At 47.2% G+C, this 21399-nt stretch overlaps 1 protein-coding gene across 3 annotated transcripts in view; it reads right to left on the bottom strand.

The window, feature by feature from the left end:
• DEUP1 (deuterosome assembly protein 1) overlaps positions 1–21399 on the bottom strand; it is a 67152-nt gene that overhangs the window by 29266 nt on the left and 16487 nt on the right. For 2 of the 3 annotated variants that reach the window (XM_079973776.1, XM_079973778.1), the window contains exons 6-9: positions 18792–18905; positions 8786–9040; positions 3412–3557; positions 984–1089 (exon numbers count right to left, since the gene is read on the bottom strand). In XM_079973776.1, the coding sequence (XP_079829902.1) occupies positions 984–1089; positions 3412–3557; positions 8786–9040; positions 18792–18905 (621 nt within the window). The remainder of the gene's footprint in view (positions 1–983; positions 1090–3411; positions 3558–8785; positions 9041–18791; positions 18906–21399) is intronic. The other variant, XM_079973777.1, reaches the window with a different exon arrangement.

Genomic DNA, 21399 nt, shown 5'->3' with positions numbered 1-21399 from the left:
ATTGACAGCATGGCCTCTAACAGGCTGCAAAATTATCTGCAGCGTGTAAGGAAAGTGAATGGATAGCTCAGTCGATGCTGATGACACCAAGGTTGCAGGTTCAACCCCCATATAGGACAACTGCATATTCCAGCATTAAAAGGTTATCTTCTGGGCCCTTCCAGCTCTACAATTCTCTAAGAAGAGGCAGTTTGAGAAGCACCAATTCCGTCTGCATCCACACTTTCCATTTACTGTAGAATGGCCAAACTTTGGCCACTTCCCTTTTTTACATCTGCGTGATGTTCTGATGAAGATATACCCTGCCCATATTTTACCTGTTCAGCTTCCTTCCTTTCTCAGAGCTTGGAAAATCCAACTTTCTTGCTTTTTTAAAAAAACCACACAAAGCGACAGCTATGCAATCGCCCCAAGTGCAGACAGCCCGCTGTGCAGCTGTTCGATAGCTTTTCTGGCAGATTATTGCCTGCTGAAGCCAATTCCATCTCTCACCTCTTTAGGACTCCATTTTATCCCTCTGGTTGGTTGGTTGGCATCCCTCTCTTCCCTTTCCAAACAGCATCGCCTTTATATTCTGCACCATCTTCCTTAAACCACAGCAAGGATGGAGTGGGGCAGTAATCATAACTGGGAGTGCTTCTCTCCCACACCACAATCCCAATGAAAATTACCCCAACCCCTGCAAAACACTTGGGGTTTGGGAAAGGCGGACTGCCCAGTAGGCAAAAGAAATGTGTAAAAGTCTAGAAGTAGAGTTGTTATTCCACTTCCAGCTTTAACAGCAGTGACTGGATGCTGATAACACTGACGGCACACTGGAAAGGCATTTAGAACACTTGCATTAACTGGTACAAAGCTGGAGAAGAGAGATCTGAGACCCACAATTAGCCCAGAAAGCTTCTTTCTCATGCTCCAATGTCCTTCTACAGCCTGGATCATAGTTTGTCCTTAATTGTGACCCACGGAATAAGATCAGAACATACCTGATTCAGCTCTTTCTGCTGATTTTCCTGCTGTTGTTCCAAGGCAAGTATCTGAGCTTTTTTTATTTCCAGGTCCTTGATGCATTGTGCATAAGCTGACTGAAGTCTTGAAAGAAAGAAAGAAAGAAAGAAAGAAAGAAAGAAAGAAAGAAAGAAATTTATTACAAGTCCAGTTTTCCTTTCTTAAAAAACCAACCCAAATTTATTGTTTTATTATATGAAACACATTACATTATGTTTGAATGACACTACACATAGCATAGTCATTCCCAAACTGTTTTTAGTAAATACCAGTGTGCTGAGAGGGTGAAAAAATTGTAAAAATATTTAGAGGTTCCTACAAGTTGCTTCTTCCTATCAGGGACCACACTCAGGTCAGTGGACTCAAGACAGAAACCATTTAGGGCATAAAGAATGAAATGTGCCCCCAATTTTAAGTCAGAAAGAAAGTGTGCTTCAAGCATCAGCAATTGTGAAAAAGCTAGGTTGGCAAGTATTGTTTACAAATACATTATTAGACTGGGTTGGGGGCGGAAGGCTGCTGTTGCAAATACGCTGGCAAGGGAGCGAGTCCTATGGAACACAGTGAGACTGACTTCTGAGTAGCACGGTAGGATTGTGTCGCACTGAACTCAGCCCAAATGAGGAAGCGTTGCAACACACTTCAGAAAGCTATGGCTGGTGCAAGCTCTAGGCTACGGGGAGACCTTGGGCAAGTCCTCAGTGGGCCCACTGCCTTCTCTCTCTTATCTATCTATCTATCTATCTATCTATCTATCTATCTATCTTTTTCACAATAACCTTCAAATAAAATAATTACAGTATTACATAAGGTTACTGCCCACCCTCACCACCACAGCGTTTTTACTCAAACCTTTTCTACTGTGTTATATTTTTATCTATTACTGTCACAGTTATTTTGCCATTTTTCGTCTGCTGCTTTCATCTCGATTCCTGCCCGCTGTCATGTTGTTGTTTTTTTAAAGTAGTCCATGAAAGGCCTCCCCATTCTTCTATTCTATTCTTCTTAATTTTGCTGTTCGCTTTTTGCCATTTCTGCATAGCCCACTACTTTCAAAAGCCACTCCTCATTTGCTTTCTCTCTCTTAAAGGTAAAGAGACCCCTGACTGTTAGGTCCAGTCACGTACAACTCTGGGGCTGCGGCGCTCATTTCGCTTCATTGGCTGAGGGAGCCGGCGTACAGCTCATGTGGTCAGCATGACTAAGCCGCTCCTGGTGAACCAGAGCAGCGCACAGAAATGCCGTTTACCTTCCCGTCGGAGTGGTACCTATTTATCTACTTGCACTGGTGTGTTTTCGAACTGCTAGGCTGGCAGGAGCAGGGACCGAGCAATGGGAGCTCACTCCGTCGTGGGGATTCGAACTGCCAAGCTTCTGATCGGCAAGCGTTTAACCTACAGTGCCACCTGTGTCTTAGGTGGCCCAAACTGCAGCATCGCCCAGAGGCAGAGAGAAGCACCCGGCTCCCTCACCTTCTCCTTGCTCCACTGCCAGTTGCTTATTCAGAGAGGGCAGGCAAACTGGTAGCAACATTAAAGACAAAGGGTAGCAGCAGCAGCTTGGCAACAGGCCCCTTGCTGGGTCATGAGCTCTAACAGGGGTTCAATCAGTGTTGGTCCCCAATAATGTCTCTGGCTTATAACCTTAGGCTTACTAGGCATTTGGCCACAAGGGAGAAATACCAAGCATTCAGCTTCTGCCCTTTAAATGTAGTAAAATGCTTGTACTGGCAACACACTGTCAGGTGCCCTGATGTGAACACAAAAAGCAACCTTAAACAACACAGTTCAGAAGCTAATTATTTCGAGGCCGAGTGCTCGAGGTTCCCAGTTATCTGCATAACGCCAGACCCCTCCGGTGAGCCACCATCGCACATGCTATCAAACAAAAGGTTTCACAAAATATAGCTATTAAACTGTCCATCCCTATCGATCAAGCTGCAAAAAAATTCAGGATTCTCTTGATGACAGCTTCCCCTCCTATATTTGAAAGTTTATTAAAAGCAAATTGCTTGTTTCTTTTTTAAGTAAGAACCCAAAGAGAAAAAGGGGACAAAATTATCCTGTTCTTCCCATTCATTTGTGCTTGGGGGGCACCCCACACTCGATTCAGTGTGGTTGCCCATCCAATTCAACACGGCATATGCAGGAGAACTTTCCACTGTACCGGGCCTATATTTACAATAGGAACAGTGTGCATTGCTGTGCACGTCACTATTTGTGTAGCAAACTTATATTGAGTCAGACCACTGACTGGTGAATCCAATAAAACCAATGGACAGGTTTATCTATTTCAGTGTCTCTGCTCTGAGCAGGTGTAATGTTTGCTATCGCCACCCAGAGGCACTCACTCTCATGTCAACATGCACCAATTCACGCAGGGGAGACCTGTATTTTAAATACCTACTTCACGCGGCTTTCTTCGTTATTTTTATACTCTTCCATTTTGGCGACTTCGTTGCGCAGCTGCTGGCACTCCAGCTCGACCATATTCAAGAGATCCTCGCGTGACTTCAGTTCGTTCGTCACTTGGGCGAGCCTTGCTTCAATATTCTAAGCAAAGACAAACAAATGCGTTCAAATTAGCCCACCCAGTGATGGCTTCACAGAAGGTGTTTCTGTCACACGAAGAACCCAAGTGTCTGTAAACTAATTCACATATGCCATGGCTTGTAATAAACTTCTGAAAGATGTTATTCCGCTCTTCACCTCTTATTTTTTTAAATTATTGTTTCCCTAAGATTCTCCACTTGCAAACTTCTCTCCGCAGAAAAGTCTCTTGGAAACCAAACAGGTCCGCTCACCTCTCTTGGTGCGGGACGGCCGAGGCTTCACTGGGGCCCCGACGAGGGAACTGGAACAGCGGCTCCCTTCCTGGTAGGTGGTGGGGGCTTAAGCCTATCAGGAACTGGATCCTAGCCTGAACCCGGCTTTGAAGAATGGGGATGCAGGCGGTGCCAATGGAGCAGGTAGGCTTCCATCGGATCTGCCCCTTGCCCATTTAAGCATTGGACGTAACTGGCTGTACGTTTGAAAAAATAATATATACCATTCATTGTATTGAATTGTAGATTTCAACAAAAGTAGCTCATAAAGTTCAACGAAAAAAGTAGAAGACCCAGTGGATCAGTTCATTCTCTAATCAGTTTATGCATAAAGTCCATATATGTGAAAGTGTCTATTCCACCTGTCTGTTCATAGAGTCCAACAGTCCACAAGAAAGGTTGTTGCAGTTCCACAGAATTAGCCTTGTTTCGCCGTCAGTTTGTACTACAGTGGTACCTCAGGTTAAGTACTTAATTCATTCCGGAGGTCCGTTCTTAACCTGAAACTGTTCTTAACCTGAAGCACCACGTTAGCTAATGGGGCCTCCTGCTGCCGCCGTGCCGCTGGAGCACCATTTCTGTTCTCATCCTGAAGCAAAGTTCTTAACCCGAGGTACTATTTCTGGGTTAGCAGAGTCTGTACCCTGAAGCGTATGTAACCTGAGGTACCACTGTATCCTCAAAGTAGTTAACAAACGTTTGTTGAAATCTACAATTCAATACAATGAATAGTATATATTATTTTTTCAAACGTATAGCCGGTTACGTCTTGTGTGTTTATTGAATATGTTTCATGTAACCAGAGGTTTGTTGTTGTTTTGCGCATTTAAGCATTGGGGCAATCCTTTGTTCTGGATGGAGGGGAGGTTGTAGTGTCCGCCTGCCACTCCAAACGCTGGGGTATCCTGTTAAAGGGAACTGGGGGGAGTGGCCATGTCTGCATGCCTGGGGGAGGCATGCGAAGGCACTCCCCCAGACGGTGGTCCTTGCGGGGGTCATCCTATTTGATGTAAGTCTTAGGAACCCCCCTCTGGATTGAACACATGGCAGTATCAGGTTAAGATTTTTTTTTTTATGCCACCATGTTAGGAAGATAAGAAGCTGTCTGATATTGAGTCAGGCCAAGGATTTATTTTTTATTTATTTCATAAAATTTATATTCTGCTTGATTGTAAAAAAAAAGAAAAGAAATACAGTGGTACCTCGGGTTAAGTACTTAATTCGTTCCGGAGGTCCGTTCTTAACCTGAAACTGTTCTTAACCTGAAGCACCACTTTAGCTAATGGGGCCTCCTGCTGCTGCTGTGCCGCCGGAGCACAATTTCTGTTCTCAGCCTGAAGCAAAGTTCTTAACCCGAGGTACTATTTCTGGGTTAGCAGAGTCTGTACCCTGAAGCGTATGTAACCCGAGGTACCACTGTACCCTCTAAGTAGTTAACAAACACAATCCATCTTGCTCAGTATTTACATTGACTGGCAGCGACTGGCAGTGAGGGCTTCCTACAGAGGACACTCTTAGCTCTACCCAGAGACACCAGGGATTGAACTTGGAACCTTCCATGTTGAAAGCAGATGCTCAACTGTTTTTATGTGATGACCACATGGAGGCTTTTTGGGGGAAGAGTCAACATACAGACACATTGGGCACAATGCAATGCAGAGACAGACTTGGAACCTGGTGTTTTGGGAAGTTCCATGCAGAGTTCCATGCTTCTCAGTCCCTACATTCAACATCCAACTCTCGTATCTGCATTAACAAGACATATATAGGTTTTATATCAGTTTAACTGCCATGGCTTTCACTGAAGAACCCTGGGAACTGCAGCTTGATAGGGCAAGAATTTCTTCCTAGAGATCCCTAGTCCTCCATCACATAAATACATGCCCAATATTTTCTTGGGAAAGGGAATGGCTGTTTAAACCAATTTAAGTCTGTAATTTAGAAGCACCCCCCTCCAAAAAAAAAGATCTCCCAGAAATACATTCACTATATTTGGAATTATATGTTTTACTGTTATGGTAAGTGGTAACCATGTTATTCACAAGGCAAGCTATACCATATGACGGTTACAAACTAAATTATATCAACAGCCATATCATCCGTCAACAGGAGAAGGAGAAAGGCTGCAGATTTCAGCATTGGAACATGCAAGTGTGGGAGTTATTGCTTCCATTTATTTGACTACATTTCAAACTGAAATGCCAAACTTTTGAAAGCTTCTGAAATAGTCATGGTGGTGACTCACAACTCCAAAAATGATCTGCTGTGATATGGAAAACAAGTGCCTTGAGAGGCAGAGAGGCTTTTTGGAGACGTTTTTCGAAATGGTAGAAGGGGAAGGGAAGAGAACTAACTACACTGAATGAATGGAACATGCATCCCATATGAAAATTAACGAAGAGATGATTCACTGACCACTGTCCTCTACAATTCAATAGTGGTTCCATCATAACCCTACCCAAACACAGGTGAGGAGTTGCACAGAAGCAATCTACTCATTATTAGAAAAAAGGGGGTCTCTTTAAAGGGATGCTGGTCTCACAAGATCATGGGAGACCATACAAAGGCGAGATGTTTTGGTTTGCTTGTTCGCTTCTGCCCCAAAGTGAGAGAAGGGGGAGGAAGGAATTGAGCTCTGGGTCATTCTTCATCTCCAGTGTAGCGTAGTGGTTAAGAGCAGTAGTCTCGTAATCTGGGGAACCGGGTTCGCGTCTCCGCTCCTACACATGCAGCTGCTGGGTGACCTTGGGCTAGTCACACTTCTCTGAAGTCTCTCAGCCCCACTCACCTCACAGAGTGTTTGTTGTGGGGGAGGAAGGGAAAGGAGATTGTTAGCCGCTTTGAGACTCCTTTGGGTAGTGATAAAGCGGGATATCAAATCCAAACTCTTCTTCCTCCCAGGTACAATCCCAACTCATAGACCCTATGAGCAAAACCAGTTCAAGTTCATTTGCTGCCACAGGAGAAAATGACCCTCCCCTCCAATGGCAACCACTTTCGGCTATTCTGATCGGGCTGCTGAGCCATTTATTTGCAAGAGAAAATGGAACACAATTAGCAGAAGAAGGGAGGGGGTACAACTCCTTCAGATGTTGAGCCATTTATGCAAGGAGCCCAGGTGAGAATGTACCATCTTCACAAGGTCATCTTCTTAATTAGCCGAGAGCCACCTGTAACTCTGCTACTTAAATGCTTTCTAGGTTTCCCTCTTGCCTTACTCCTTTCCTGGGGAAAGCCCACTCTTCAAAGGAAACATCTATCTGGAGAAAACCTGAATTGCAGTTTGCACCAATTGAGCGTTAAAGAGCAGTTTTCCCAGGGGTGGGTGGAGCTGAGAGCCAAGAGGATGAGCACCCCAGAGTTCAAGGGCACATTCCAGCCAGGCAGAAACACCCAAGGAGTGTATGAAGCAAAGCTGGAGAGGGGTTGTGCCAGGGGCAAGACCAAAGGGCCAGAGTTTTCTAACACTTGCACTAGACAATACTGGGGAGAGAAAAGTCGGACATGCATAGCTATTTTTAGAAGCAGTCCTACTATCTACTATAATACCTAGACGCAGCCATCTGTACTATATGGTGTTTTGGGTAGCTGCTGTTGCTTCGCCCTCTGCTGGTCCTTTTATTTTATTTGAGCTTTTAAAAAATGCAGCTGCTTAGCAAAGTGGACTCGGGTAGGAAAAGTACACATGGTTATAGCTGGGGTACTAGAGTCTGTTAGTGAATATTAGAAACTAAAGAACGGTAGTATTTATATAATATTTGGGATCTGAAGGGGAAATGCAAGCTGCAGAACTGGGCCAGGCTGGCTGGGCTAGCTGAGTGCAGAGCTATTAAGCCAGAGGTTTTCAACCTTTAGAGTCCACGGCTCCCTTGGCCAACTACATTCTTTCTGTGGCACCCCTGTGGGGCTCAGGAGCCCAGTTATGTCACCCCTTGTCTGCAGAGCGGGCAGCCTTTTGCCCTTTTTCAAATACCCTCCCTTGGAGTGTTCCCTCAGCCTCCTCTCCTTTCCCTTCTCCCTTGGGAGTCCCTCTGGGCAGCCACTGCTGCCACCCTGGTCTCTGAGCTGCCCCCCCTCCCACCCCAAAGAAAGGTGCCTCTTCCCACTGCCCCACAAGAGCCTGGGAAGCACCTTCTGGCCAGCCCCAGAGGCACCATTCACCTGGGCTGCTTGTAAACCAGGGGCGTGGCAACAAACAGCTGTGCAAGCTTTGGGAGGCAGAGACATGAGAGGGCATCAGAGGAGGGAGGGAAGGAAAGAGGGACAGAGGCCAGTGTTGCCCACGGCACCCCTGAATATCATTTAAGGCACAGAACACTGGTTGAAAACCCCTGTATTAAGCAACAATGGAGAGACAGGTACTGGACCATTTAAAGGTAAAGGTAAAGGTAAAGGGACCATTAGGTTTAGTCGTGGCCGACTCTGGGGTTGCGGCGCTCATCTCACTTTATTGGCCGAGGGAGCCGGTGTACAGCTTCCAGGTCATGTGGCCAGCATGACTAAGCCGCTTCTGGTGAACCAGAGCAGCGCACGGAAACACCGTTTACCTTCCCGCCAGAGCAGTACCTATTTATCTACTTGCACTTTGACGTGCTTTCGAACTGCTAGGTTGGCAGGAGCAGGGACTGAGCAACGGGAGCTCACCCCGTTGCGGGGATTCAAACCGCTGAGCTTCTGATCGGCAAGTCCTAGGCTCTGTGGTTTAACCCACAGCGCCACCCGCATCCCTTTTAATGTAAATTAATGTAATTTCAGCATAGGACAAAAACCGTGCAGTGAAGGTGTGCGATGCAGCTCTGTAAGGAGCGAATTCCACAACTTAGGGACTGACTACAGAGAATGCCCTCTCCTGGGACAAGCACTCCAGCTTCTGAGGGTAGTGGCACTACCAAGAGGGCCCCCCTCTGCTGATCTTAACACCTGGGAAGGTCCTTATTACCTCTGATGGCTCTTTACCTGGCACTTCCTTTGGTACATTTTCACTTCCTGCTGGAGCTTTCGGTTTTCCTCCTGCAGCCTGTTCCTGCTCACGGCTATTTCGCTCACGGTTGACTTCAGTTTTTCCATGAAGAGCTCGTTGCTTTCGGCGGGTTCCGCCAGGACGTTGCGCTGAACGCCTGGGTGCTCGGTTTGGCACTGGCTGCAGGTACCCGCGTCGTCTTGGCTTAGCTTCTGGCACCGCGTCTGGATTTGGCAGTGCTGGGCTTGCTTCTGGCGAGACAAGGAAAACAGCTCGCATGAAATCCATCTTTTTTGCACAGAGGTGCCTCTCCCATTCTGTGAGTTGCAGAAATTTAGAAGGCTGAAGCAGAAATCCAACACTGGAGAAATTATTATTTTTTTGACAGCAGGTTTCTGGCATAAGACTCGCTACCAGAGTTCTACGCTCCTGAGATTTGGCCCAGGCTACCACTGTGGTCCCCAAACATTTGGCCATGGGGAGGCAGATTACACAGGACAGATCTACACAACTGCAATGGGTCGCAGGCAATTCCCTATAAAGTGAGAGTGGGGTGGAGATTTAAAGGACGGCACAGTGCTGCCCCCTACAATCACTCCTTCCTCGGTTAATTTTTCTCCTGGGACTACATAGGAAGCTGCCTTACAATGAGTTAAACAATGGATCCATCCATCTCAGTGCTGTCTGCACTGACTGGCAGCGGCTCTATAAGGTTTCAGACAATAGCCTCTCCCGACCTGGAGATTCCAGGGACTGAACTGGGACCTTATACCACTGAGCTGCAGTGTTTCTGCTCACAGTTTCAGGGATTAAAAACAGGGCTGGGGAAAAACTTCAGCTCCTGCTCCTGCGCTTTTAAATCTCCCTGTCCTCCCACTTTTTTTTTTTAACCAATTAATTGTTATTAGTTTTCAAAAAATTTAATGAATCTACATCCAGCTAATACAATACGAATTTAAAGTTGACTTCCCCTCCTGTTTTCCGCGGTGTTTCCCTTCTCCCCCCTTCTTGCTGCATCGTAGTGCGTACAATCCTTCGCTTAAAATTCAATGTGTTGGTGCTGACCTTTAAAGCCCTAAACGGCCTCGGTCCTGTATACCTGAAGGAGCGTCTCCACCCCCATCGTTCAGCCCGGACACTGAGATCCAGCACCGAGGGCCTTCTGGCGGTTCCCTCACTGCGAGAAGTTAGGTTATAGGGAACCAGGCAGAGGGCCTTCTCAGTAGTGGCACCCGCCCTGTGGAACACCCTCCCTTCATATGTGAAGGAAATAAGCAGCTATCCCATCTTTAAAAGACATCTGAAGGCAGCCCTGTTCAGGGAAGTTTTTAATATTTAACGCTGTACTGTTTTTAACACTTGATTGGGAGCCACCCAGAGTGGCTGGGGAAACTCAGCCAGATGGGCGGGGTATAAATAATAAATTATTATTAATTATTATTATTATTATTATTATTATTATTAAATAGCTTAACATCTTATCATTATCTTTATCTTTTTCCTTCATCCTTTTCGGCTGTTCCCACTTTTGTGGCGATTTGCACAAGCCGCGATGGACTGTGCTGCTTTCGTGTCCAGCCGGTGGAGGTTGGACCATTACGGCAAAGAAGGCATTGCCCCACCAGCTGCAACCCCAACTGACCACGTCTACTTCCCTCCATTCCAGGGTGTGACACCAGCTGTCCACTTCCTTTTCCTTAGCCTCATTGTTGCCCCCTGTGGAACTCAGCATGGAGGAGGATGGAGACAAAACATTGCCTCTAGCACCACCTACTGCCAGTCTCCCTGCCTTCTTCCCCACCAGCCCTAATGGGCACCAGCCGCTGGCCCTGCATGCCCTGAACACATCCACACCTGCAATTGTTGCCTGTTTTGAGGAGGCTGGGAAAGCTGAAATCAAACAGTAAGAACATCCCAATACAAATGTGACAATAAATGGCTATGCGTAGTTAAACTCATTGCACAACAGAGGCACATCATTTAGCCGTATAAAAATAAAACCCTTGTCACCTGCTACGTTTGTTTTGTTTGATTATGTTCCATTGATTTCGCTGAGCGTTTCTTACATGCCTTTTTTTCGAGGGCAGAAATGCACTCGTGGCTCTCTGATTGACACCCAACAAGCCAGGCAGAAAAACAATGTTACTATGGTAATTATGCTGCTCTGAGAATGTTGGACATCTGCTTTATCCACATCAAAGGCAGAGTCCATTAAATCAGACAAAAATATGAAAATGAGAGTGACCCAGTCCATTATTCTCAAGTTCGTTCTTCTAATCCAATACTCTGTAATTTAGTAAACCCCACAGAGTGCACTGAGCAACAAAAATGGGGGGGGGGGGTGGCGGCTAATTGAGCCCAAGTATCATACTAAAAGGAAAGGGAGTTCATGATGGCTGGGAGTTTGTTAAGAGGGAGATAGTAAAAGCACAACTTCAGGCAATACCAATGAGACGGAAACATGGAAGGTGCCTAAAGAAGCCAGGGTGGCTATGTAAAGAACTTTTAACTGATTTAAGATTAAAAAAGGATGTGTACAAAAAATGGAAAAGGGGGGAAACCACCAAAGAGGAATTCAAACAAATAGCCAGCACGTGTAGACACAAAGTCAGAAAAGCTAAAGCACAGAATGAACTCAGGCTTGCTAGAGAGGTTAAAAGCAACAAAAAAGGCTTTTATGGGTATGTTTGTAGCAAAAGGAAGAACAAAGAAACAGTGGGGTCACTCAGAGGAGAAGATGATGAAATGCAAACAGGGGACACAGAAAGGGCTGAACTCCTCAATGCCTTCTTTGCCTCAGCCTTCTCCGATAAAGAAAACAATGCCCGACCTGAAGAATTTGGAGCAAATGATTCAGCAGAGGAAACACAGCCCAGAAGTACTAAGGAGATAGTACAAGAATACTTGGCTAGTTTAGATGTATTCAAGTCTCCAGGGCCAGATGAACTGCATCCAAGAGTATTAAAAGTGTTAAGTTCACTGTACTGTACCAGCACACTGTCTGATGAAAGGAGAGCCTTGACCGCGTTGAAGGCCGCCGTCTCCCGATGACCCCAGGCCCAAGGCGTCTTTGTGCTAAGGAGTCGGTGAAGAGGCTCAGCCACTGTGGCTTTGTGGGGCAGGAACATGTTATAAAAGTTCAGCAGCCCCAGGAACGCCTGCAACTCTGTCTTGTTCTTTGGGGTGGGGGCCTGCTGGATAGCGCGGATCTTGGATGTGGTCGGGTGAAGGCCGGAGGCATCGATAAGATAGCCCAGGAACTCTACCTGTGGAACGGCGATCTGGCACTTTTTCCTCTTTACCTTGAGCCCAGCCTCTTGGAACCTGGTCAGCACAGCACGGAGGCGCTCGAACAGCTGCTGGTGTGAGTCTGCAGACACCAAGACGTCATCAAAATATGGTACCACGCCCGGAAGCCCTTGCAGGAGACGCTCCATAAGGCTTTGGAAGATGCCAGGAGCCACACTCACCCCGAACTGCAACCGGCGGCAACGGAATGCCCCCCGGTGGGTGACGATCGTCTGGGCTTCAGCAGTGGCATCATCGACGGGCAGTTGTTGATAGGCTTGGGCAAGGTCCAGCTTAGCGAAGACCTTACCCTCACCCAGGGAATGCAGCAGGTGTTGGACAACAGGAACTGGATAAGCGTGCTGCTGAAGTGCCTTGTTGATCGTGCACTTGTAGTCAGCGCAGATTCTCACTGACCCATCTGGCTTGACAGGCGTGACGATGGGAGTTTCCCACTTGGCGTGGTCAACCGGCTCCAAAACTCCTTGGGCGACTTGATGGGGGCGACTTGTGGATCAAGGCTAAAGGAGATGGGCGTACCTGTATATTGCCCCAAGGTGCCGTCGAAAACCTCGGCAAAGTCTTTGACCAGACCCTCAGTCTCTGCGTTAGAGATGCAGTTGATGCCGGTGACTTCCAGGCCGAGGGCATCAAACCAGTCTAGCCCTAGGAGGCTTGGCCGCTGACCTTCGACCACCACCAACCGGAGCAGGCCCGAAAAATCCTTGAAGGCAATCCGGAACCGGCCAACGCCTACCACGGGAATGTCGTTTCCCTGGTAGTCTCTCAGGTGTACGCGGTGAGAGTCGAGTTGCCTTTTGGACACTCTGGGTACCAGTCTTTTGATGGTGCTCCATGACACGATGGACAGGGCAGACCCGGTGTCGATATCCATGTCACATGGAGCTCCTTCAATGAGCACCGTGACGTTCAGCTTGCGTCGCGTAGGCGAGTCGGTTTGGCCAATCGTGGTTCCAGACGGGCAGCGGCAGTTGGTGAGAGCGAAACAACTTTCCTTGGCAGACTGGAGTGAAGACTTGGACTTGCGAGTCGATGAAGGGGGGGGGGGTGTCAGACGGAGCCGATCGGCAGACCTTAGCGATGTGGCCCCTTCTGGAACACTTCCTACAGATGGCGTCTCTGAATCGACACTTGGCACGGGAATGGTTGCCTCCGCAGCCGGCACATTCCGGTTGGCCCTTGGACTTCTGTTGGAACTTCCTGCGCTCCCGCTTTGTCTGGTGCACGTCATCGTCTTCACTGGAGGATGCCTCATCACTGATGGCCTCTTCATGATGCACCGGAACTGGCTCCCTAGCAAGACGCGGGCTGCTGGACTTGCGGATCTCCTGGGCGGAGCGTTCAGCAGCTTCTGAGGCCACAGCCTCCTCAATGGCTTTCTGTAGCGTGAGGTCTGGCTTGGCGAGGAGACGCCGTTGCAGATGGATGTCCTGGACCCCGCAGACGATTCGATCCATCAGGGCATCGTCTTAATCTCGGAACTCACAGTGCATTGCAGCCTGTCGCAGGGCGGTGGTGTAGTTGTTGATTGACTCCCCCTCTGCCTGGTTCCGGTGGTAGAACGCATGGCGGGCAGCAATCTTGGACGGCTTTGGTGCGTAGTGGTTGCGGAGCTTCTCTTGGATCGTGTCCCATGGTGTTGCCTGGACTGCTTCAGGCGCAACCAATGCTCGGGCCGTCTCAAACACCTCAGGCCCACAGAGGCTGAGGAATAGGCCCCGCTTCCGATCCTTTGATACTGCTGTCAGCTCGTTGGCTTGGAGGTAGCAGTCAAACTGAGCGAGGTAGGAGTCCCATGATTCAGAGGCTGGCGCAAACGGTGGTAGAGGCACAAGTGAAGCCATGATTCCGATGCCGGCGTGAAGGGCGATGGATGGAACACAGTGCTCTTAGCCAGAACAGTCAGCTCTGAATTGGTTCTGTCCAGTGATTTCGCTCAGTGATTTCGCTCTGTGATTCAGCTCAGATCAGAGGCTGGCCGCATCTGGCTGTGCTCTGATGTCCATCGATCCCATCCTCGTCGCCAGTGTTAAGTTGTGGGTTGACATAGCAGACGACACAGCGATTTCTCCAAGTAGCTCTTTATTTTGTAAGCTGGAATAGAACTGACTGCAAACAGCTCAGCCGACCTGCTTTTATAGGCAGCCGGCTGTCAACATTGTAGCAACAACAGCCCAGCGTTTCCTGCCTAAAATAACTGACGTGGACCTGAGTGAAAACTATCTACAGACCTGAGTGAAAACTATATACAGTATCCCCCTGCTGGCCCAGGGTGAAACTTCACTACATAACAAAAAGAACTGGCAGATGTGATCTCAGAACCACTGGCAGTCATCTTTGAGAATTCCTGGAGAACAGGCGAAGTCCCGGCAGACTGGAGGAGGGCAAATGTTGTCCCTATTTTCAAAAAGGGGAAAAGAGAGGACCCAAATAATTACCGCCCAGTCAGTCTGACATCAATACCAGGGAAGATTCTGGAGCAGATCATTAAGCAAACAGTCTGTGAGCACCTAGAAAGGAATGCTGTGATCACCAATAGTCAGCATGGATTTCTGAAAAATAAGTCATGTCAGACTAACCTGATCTCATTTTTTGACAGAATTACAACCCTGGTAGATGAAGGGAACGCAGTGGATATAGCCTACCTTGATTTCAGCAAGGCATTTGACAAGGTGCCCCATGATATTCTTGTAAAGAAGCTGGTAAAATGCGGTCTTGACTATGCTACCACTCAGTGGATTTGTAACTGGCTGACTGACCGAACTCAAAGGGTGCTCATCAATGGTTCCTCTTCATCCTGGAGAAGAGTGACTAGTGGGGTGCCACAGGGTTCTGTCTTGGGCCCGGTCTTATTCAACATCTTTATCAACGACTTGGATGATGGACTCAAGGGCATCCTGATCAAATTTGCAGATGACACCAAACTGGGAGGGGTGGCTAACACCCCAGAGGACAGGATCACACTTCAAAACAACCTTGACAGATTAGAGAACTGGGCCAAAACAAACAAGATGAATTTTAACAGGGAGAAATGTAAAGTATTGCACTTGGGCAAAAAAAATGAGAGGCACAAATACAAGATGGGTGACACCTGGCTTGAGAGCAGTACATGTGAAAAGGATCTAGGAGGATCTAGGAGTCTTGGTTGACCACAAACTTGACATGAGCCAATGCAATTCTGGGCTGCATCAATAGCAGTATAGCATCTAGATCAAGGGAAGTAATAGTGCCACTGTATTCTGCTCTGGTCAGACCTCACCTGGAGTACTGTGTCCAGTTCTGGGCACCACAGTTCAAGAAGGACACTGACAAACTGGAACGTGTCCAGAGGAGGGCAACCAAAATGGTCAAAGGCCTGGAAATGATGCCTTATGAGGAACGGCTAAGGGAGCTGGGCATGTTTAGCCTGGAGAAGAGGAGGTTAAGGGGTGATATGATAGCCATGTTCAAATATATAAAAGGTTGCTGAACAACTCCAGGCACGCCTGGAAGAAGCGGACCATTTGGATCCCTTCCAGTCGGGATTCAGGCCTCATCATGGGACTGAAACTGCCTTGGTCGCACTGGTTGATGATCTCCGGCGGGCTAGGGACAAAGGTGAGAGCTGTTTCCTAGTTCTGCTGGATCTCTCAGCGGCGTTTGATACCATCGACCATAACATCCTTCTGGACCGTCTTGAGGGGCTGGGAGCTGGGGGCACTGTCCTACAGTGGTTCCGCTCCTTCCTCCTGGGCCGTGTTCAGAAAGTGGTGGTGGGGGATGAGTGTTCAGACCCCTGGGCTCTCACTTGTGGGGTGCCTCAGGGTTCTGTCCTCTCCCCCATGCTTTTCAACATTTACATGCAGCCGCTGGGAGAGATCATCAGGGGGTTTGGGCTGGGTGTTCATCAGTATGCGGATGATACCCAGCTCTACCTCTCTTTCAAATCAGAACCAGTGAAGGCGGTGAAGGTCCTGTGTGAGTGTCTGGAGGCGGTTGGAGGATGGATGGCGGCTAACAGATTGAGATTGAATCCTGACAAGACAGAAGTACTGTTTCTGGGGGACAGGAGGCGGGCAGGTGTGGAGGACTCCCTGGTCCTGAATGGGGTAACTGTGCCCCTGAAGGACCAGGTGCGCAGCCTGGGAGTCATTTTGGACTCACAGCTGTCCATGGAGGCACAGGTTAAATCCGTGTCCAGGGCAGCTGTGTACCAGCTCCATCTGGTACGCAGGCTGAGACCCTATCTGCCTGTGGACTGCCTCGCCAGAGTGGTGCATGCTCTGGTTATCTCCCGCTTGGATTACTGCAATGCACTCTACGTGGGGCTACCTTTGAAGGTGACCCGGAAACTACAACTAATCCAGAACGCAGCAGCCAGACTGGTGACAGGGAGCGGCCACCGAGACCATATAACACCGGTCTTGAAAGACCTACATTGGCTCCCAGTACGTTTCCGAGCACAATTCAAAGTGTTGGTGCTGACCTTTAAAGCCCTAAACGGCCTCGGTCCAGTATACCTGAAGGAGCGTCTCCACCCCCATCGTTCTACCCGGACACTGAGGTCCAGCACCAAGGGCCTTCTGGCGGTTCCCTCACTGCGAGAAGCCAAGTTACAGGGAACCAGGCAGAGGGCCTTTTCGGTAGTGGCGCCCTCCTTGTGGAATGCCCTCCCACCAGATGTCAAAGAGAACAACAACTACCAGACTTTTAGAAGACATCTGAAGGCAGCCCTGTTCAGGGATGCTTTTAATGTTTGATGTATCATAGTATTTTAATATTCTTTTGGAAGCCGCCCAGAGTGGCTGGGGAGGCCCAGCCAGATGGGCGGGGTATAAATAATAAATTATTATTATTATTATTATTATTATTATTATTATTATTATTATTATAGAGGAGGGAGAAAGGTTGTTTTCTGCTGCTCCAGAGAAGCGGACACGGAGCAATGGATCCAAACTACAAGAAAGAAGATTCCACCTAAACATTAGGAAGAACTTCCTGACAGTAAGAGCTGTTCGACAGTGGAATTTGCTGCCAAGGAGTGTGGTGGAGTCTCCTTCTTTGGAGGTCTTTAAGCAGAGGCTTGACAACCATATGTCAGGAGTGCTCTGATGGTGTTTCCTGCTTGGCAGGGGGTTGGACTCGATGGCCCTTGTCGTCTCTTCCAGCTCTATGATTCTAGGAATTTTAAAGGCATTTTAGACTGTTCCGAGGCCATTTCTGCACGAGTTATTTTCATGCGGTGCTCTTATCCTCATAATCTACATAGAACTCTGGCCTAAGGTTACCAGACGTCCCTGTTTCCTGGGGACAGTCCCCGGATTTACAAATCAGTCCCCTGACAAAATCCATCTATTTAGTAGGAAGTTGAAAAGAATCCCCAGATTCATTGAAGAAAAATCTGGTAACCTTAGACTTGGGCTGGCGTTTCCCATAATTCTTAAGCACTCCCCCATCTCCTTGAATGAACATGAGTTGCTGCTTTGTCCTGAATCAGTTCACCTAGCCTGGGATGCCAATAAGATTTCCCAGGCCCAGTATATTGTATGTGGCTTGCTCCCCACTGCGATCTATTTACAAGACCCGCTGCTTATGAACATATATTAGCATAGCCAACCTCAAAGGGCTGTTGTTGCCGATATTGATATTATTCATTTATTATTTGATTTCTTACCCGCCCTTCCCCTGTCAGGTCCCAGGGCAGGTTATAATGCTGTAAGATTTGGATTTTTTGTTTGTTTGTTTAACAATTTAAAGGACAAATTACAGTCACAGGAATAAGGCAGTTTCTCTTGCAAAGATGAAAGCGTGGGGAGGGGAGGATAATGTACAGAACCTTCAGCCCAAGAGTGGAAAAGCAAGGCAAATACCGTAGACTCCGGTGTATTAGACGACTGGGTGTATAAGACGACCCCTGCCAATTTGGGGGGTCGACTTATATGCCCAGTCTTATACGCGGCAGCTTCGTTGGGCAGCGGCAGTGGGCGGCAGGCTCCGCGCCGGCAGGAAGCTGCCCGGCGAAGTTGCCCAGCGAACCCATACCCGGCGTATAAGACGGCCCCCGACTTTTTAGAGGATTTTCTGGGGTTAAAAAGTTGTCTTATACACCAGAATCTACGGTATATACATAACGTCATCCACAGCAGCCCCTTTGCTTTAACTGCAACATTTCTTGGTTCTGGTATTTACAACAAAATACCCCACAAATGTTTGGTCCCAGCAAATGGTAGCACTCCTGAAGCTGCTATTAGCTGCAGAGAGAAAATACATTTGCACATGCACACACACACAAGCCCATCTAAGGAAACCCAGAGCCAGGAGATCTGATCACAGATGTCCAAGGTCACCTGTAGTTTGGTCTTGAGAGGGTAGAATCAGTGAAGATATACCTGCTCCTGAAAGAATATGCAACATCCTCAAAACATACCCACTCCACACCTACGTAACTTCCCTGGCACTGATAGTAAGCAGACAACAATCTCCAGCACCAGTTATTTCACAACAGAGATTGAGACGTTTACATTTTCTTACAACACAGAGACGTTTTGTGTACTTATGTCAGAAAATCCTTTAATGACACTGCGTTTCAAACATTTAGAACCTGACTTGCAATGATCTTCACATAGCCATTTCTAAAATGGTGTAATTTTGCTATCCAGACCTGCACAGTTTTAGTACAATTTCTCTATGAAAGTAGAAACAGCAGCATGGTACCTGAAAGAGATTGCATTTCTCAGACAGCAGTTTTCGCTGAGCATCTAATGAAACGAGGTGGTTCTGATACAGCGTTTCTTGTTTATCCCACTCTCTTGATTTTGCTCTAAATTCCTGAAAAAATAAAAAAAAGAAACCCACAAAAGAAATGAATCACATCTCTAAATATGCATATTCTCTGTATACGACCAGAAATATAATGTATCTTGCAATTATATATATAAAGCTATTTTGGTTATTTATAACAATTAACAACAGGGGACAAATATTGGTGGGGAGGAAGAAGTAAAAGTATAAAATGAGAACTTGAAAAGCACATTGTACATAAAGAACATAAATGGGTCAATATACATGGCTACTGAAGTAAAATGTCGGGAGCACTTCAAGTTATTGCATAAGAGACTGTTAAGCTATTATTATACAGTACTTGCAAGGTGCAAAACACTTTCACAACTATTAATAATTATTACTATTTAAATCAGGGGAGGGGAGCTTCCACTCTTCCCATCTGCCCTGCAGGGCTGTTTTCAGGAAGCCCCACCCACCTGATGTCAGGTGTGGGACAGGTAAGGGCAAGATTTCAAAGGAACAACTGAAGGCTTCAAAGGGCAACATCACCTGACACCACTATTGCTTCTTTAAATAATATTAAACAATATGAATACTGGTTCTATAGGATGGCAACACTGGGGAGGCCATTTTGCCAAATATTCTCCAGGGGAGGGCTAAAGTCTAACCGGCTGTCACATGGAAGATGGATCAAGCTTGTTTTTCTACTGCTCTGGATGATAGGCCCTGAATCAATGGCTTCAAGAAAGGAAATTCCTCCTAAACACTGAGGTCACCAGCTTCTGGTGACTCCCTCACTGTGAGAAGTGAAGTTACAGGGAACCAGGCGGAGGGCCTTCTTGGTGGTGGCGCCCTCCCTGTGGAACACCCTCCCATCAGATGTCAAGGAGATAAAGAACTACACAGCTTTTAGAAGACATCTGAAGGCAGCCCTGTATTGGGAAGTATTTAACGTTTGGTGTTAAATTGTGTTTTCATATGTGTTGAAAGATGCCCAGAGTGGCAACCCAGCCAGATGGGTGGGGTAAAAATAATAAAATAATGATTACGATCCACCATAGCTACATGGCGCCTCCATGCTCAGTTCATGTGAACATCAGTTGTGGCAGACAAACAACACAGAAGCACTGCTGCCTTCACATCTTTAAAAGCATCCTACCTGGCTAGTCAGCGTTGGAAAAAGACTAAGATGGACCTTTGGACTGATCTAGCAAGGCTCTTTTTATATTCTCATGTTACGATACAATACTCTTCCTTGTCATTGTCCCATACAGAACAACGAAATTGAAAAAAATCTACATAAGACATTAAGAAACCAACAAGCCTGCTATCCCAGCTATCCCAACCTGGTTAGCCCTCTAAAAACTCTGATACCCCATTTTTAAATACAATATACTCCCATAGAGACTCCTTACACTGCGTTTAAAATCAAAATGCATTTGGATAGAAACTGTTTCTCAGGCGGCTAGTCCTAGTCTTTATAACCCTGTACCTTCTTCCAGAAGGCAGAAGCTGAAAGAGATCATTTCCGGGTTGCGCACTATCCTGCACTATCTCTACAGCTTTCTTATGGCACCTGGAAGCATAGATTTGATCCAAGGTGGGAAGAGTGCACCCATTTATTCTCTCCGCAGTCTTTACAACCTAGGACAATGTCCCATGAAACCTGGGGCATTTATGAATGTGTGCCTTCAAACGGCAGTAGCATATTCCCGCCATGAGGTTCTTCCCCTTCTATACTTTTCCATGTCTGCTTCGGAAGGGAATAAACAACTGCTGCTCTTCTTTGATTTGCTTTCAGACTAAGAAGAAAATACTGTGTTTACTCTCTGTTCTCTGCATTGAGCAAAGGACAAAGCTGCCTAACTCAGCTGTTTCAGCCCAGGACCACTGAAGTTCCAAAAGCACTCTCTTTCGGAGGAAGCTGTGGGAAAGCAGCAGTAAATTCCTGGCGGCAAAATGTAGGTTCTACAGTGACAAGGACAGATCCAGAGAAAAAGCCAGCAGTAAATCAGAAATTAGGTGGCAATGCGCACACCACTTCAATAAGAAATGGTCACGAAAAGCCAGTGTTTAGAATCGTAGCTAGTGCCAGTAAATATTCCCCTATATCTGAAGAACACTGTGCACCAAAAAATTCCCTATAGCCAGGGCATTTATAGCCTGTTGTGACAAACTAAAGTTGGAGACAAATGATGATGATGATGTTTCCCCCCCAGAGAGCGGAAGTATATTCCTTGTGGTGTGTACATTGGTTGAGCTTCTGCTCCTGAGAAAAAGGGGCTAAGCAGCTTTTTGCACAGTTCTAAAGGCGGGCAAGGGGTGCGGGTGGCGCTGTGGGTTAAACCACAGAGCCTAGGACTTGCCGATCAGAAGGTCGTCAGTTCGAATCCCCGCGACGGGGTGAGCTCCCGTTGCTCGGTCCCTGCTCCTGCCAACCTAGCAGTTCGAAAGCACGTCAAAGTGCAAGTAGATAAATAGCTACCGCTCCGGCGGGAAGGTAAACGGCGTTTCCGTGCACTACTCTGGTTCGCCAGAA

Source organism: Podarcis cretensis (genome assembly GCF_951804945.1).
Source record: "Podarcis cretensis genome assembly, chromosome: 4".
NCBI classification, from domain to species: Eukaryota; Metazoa; Chordata; class Lepidosauria; order Squamata; family Lacertidae; genus Podarcis; species Podarcis cretensis.
The sequence above is the reverse complement of the archived record's forward strand: the minus strand, read 5'-3'. Positions and strand labels throughout refer to the sequence as shown.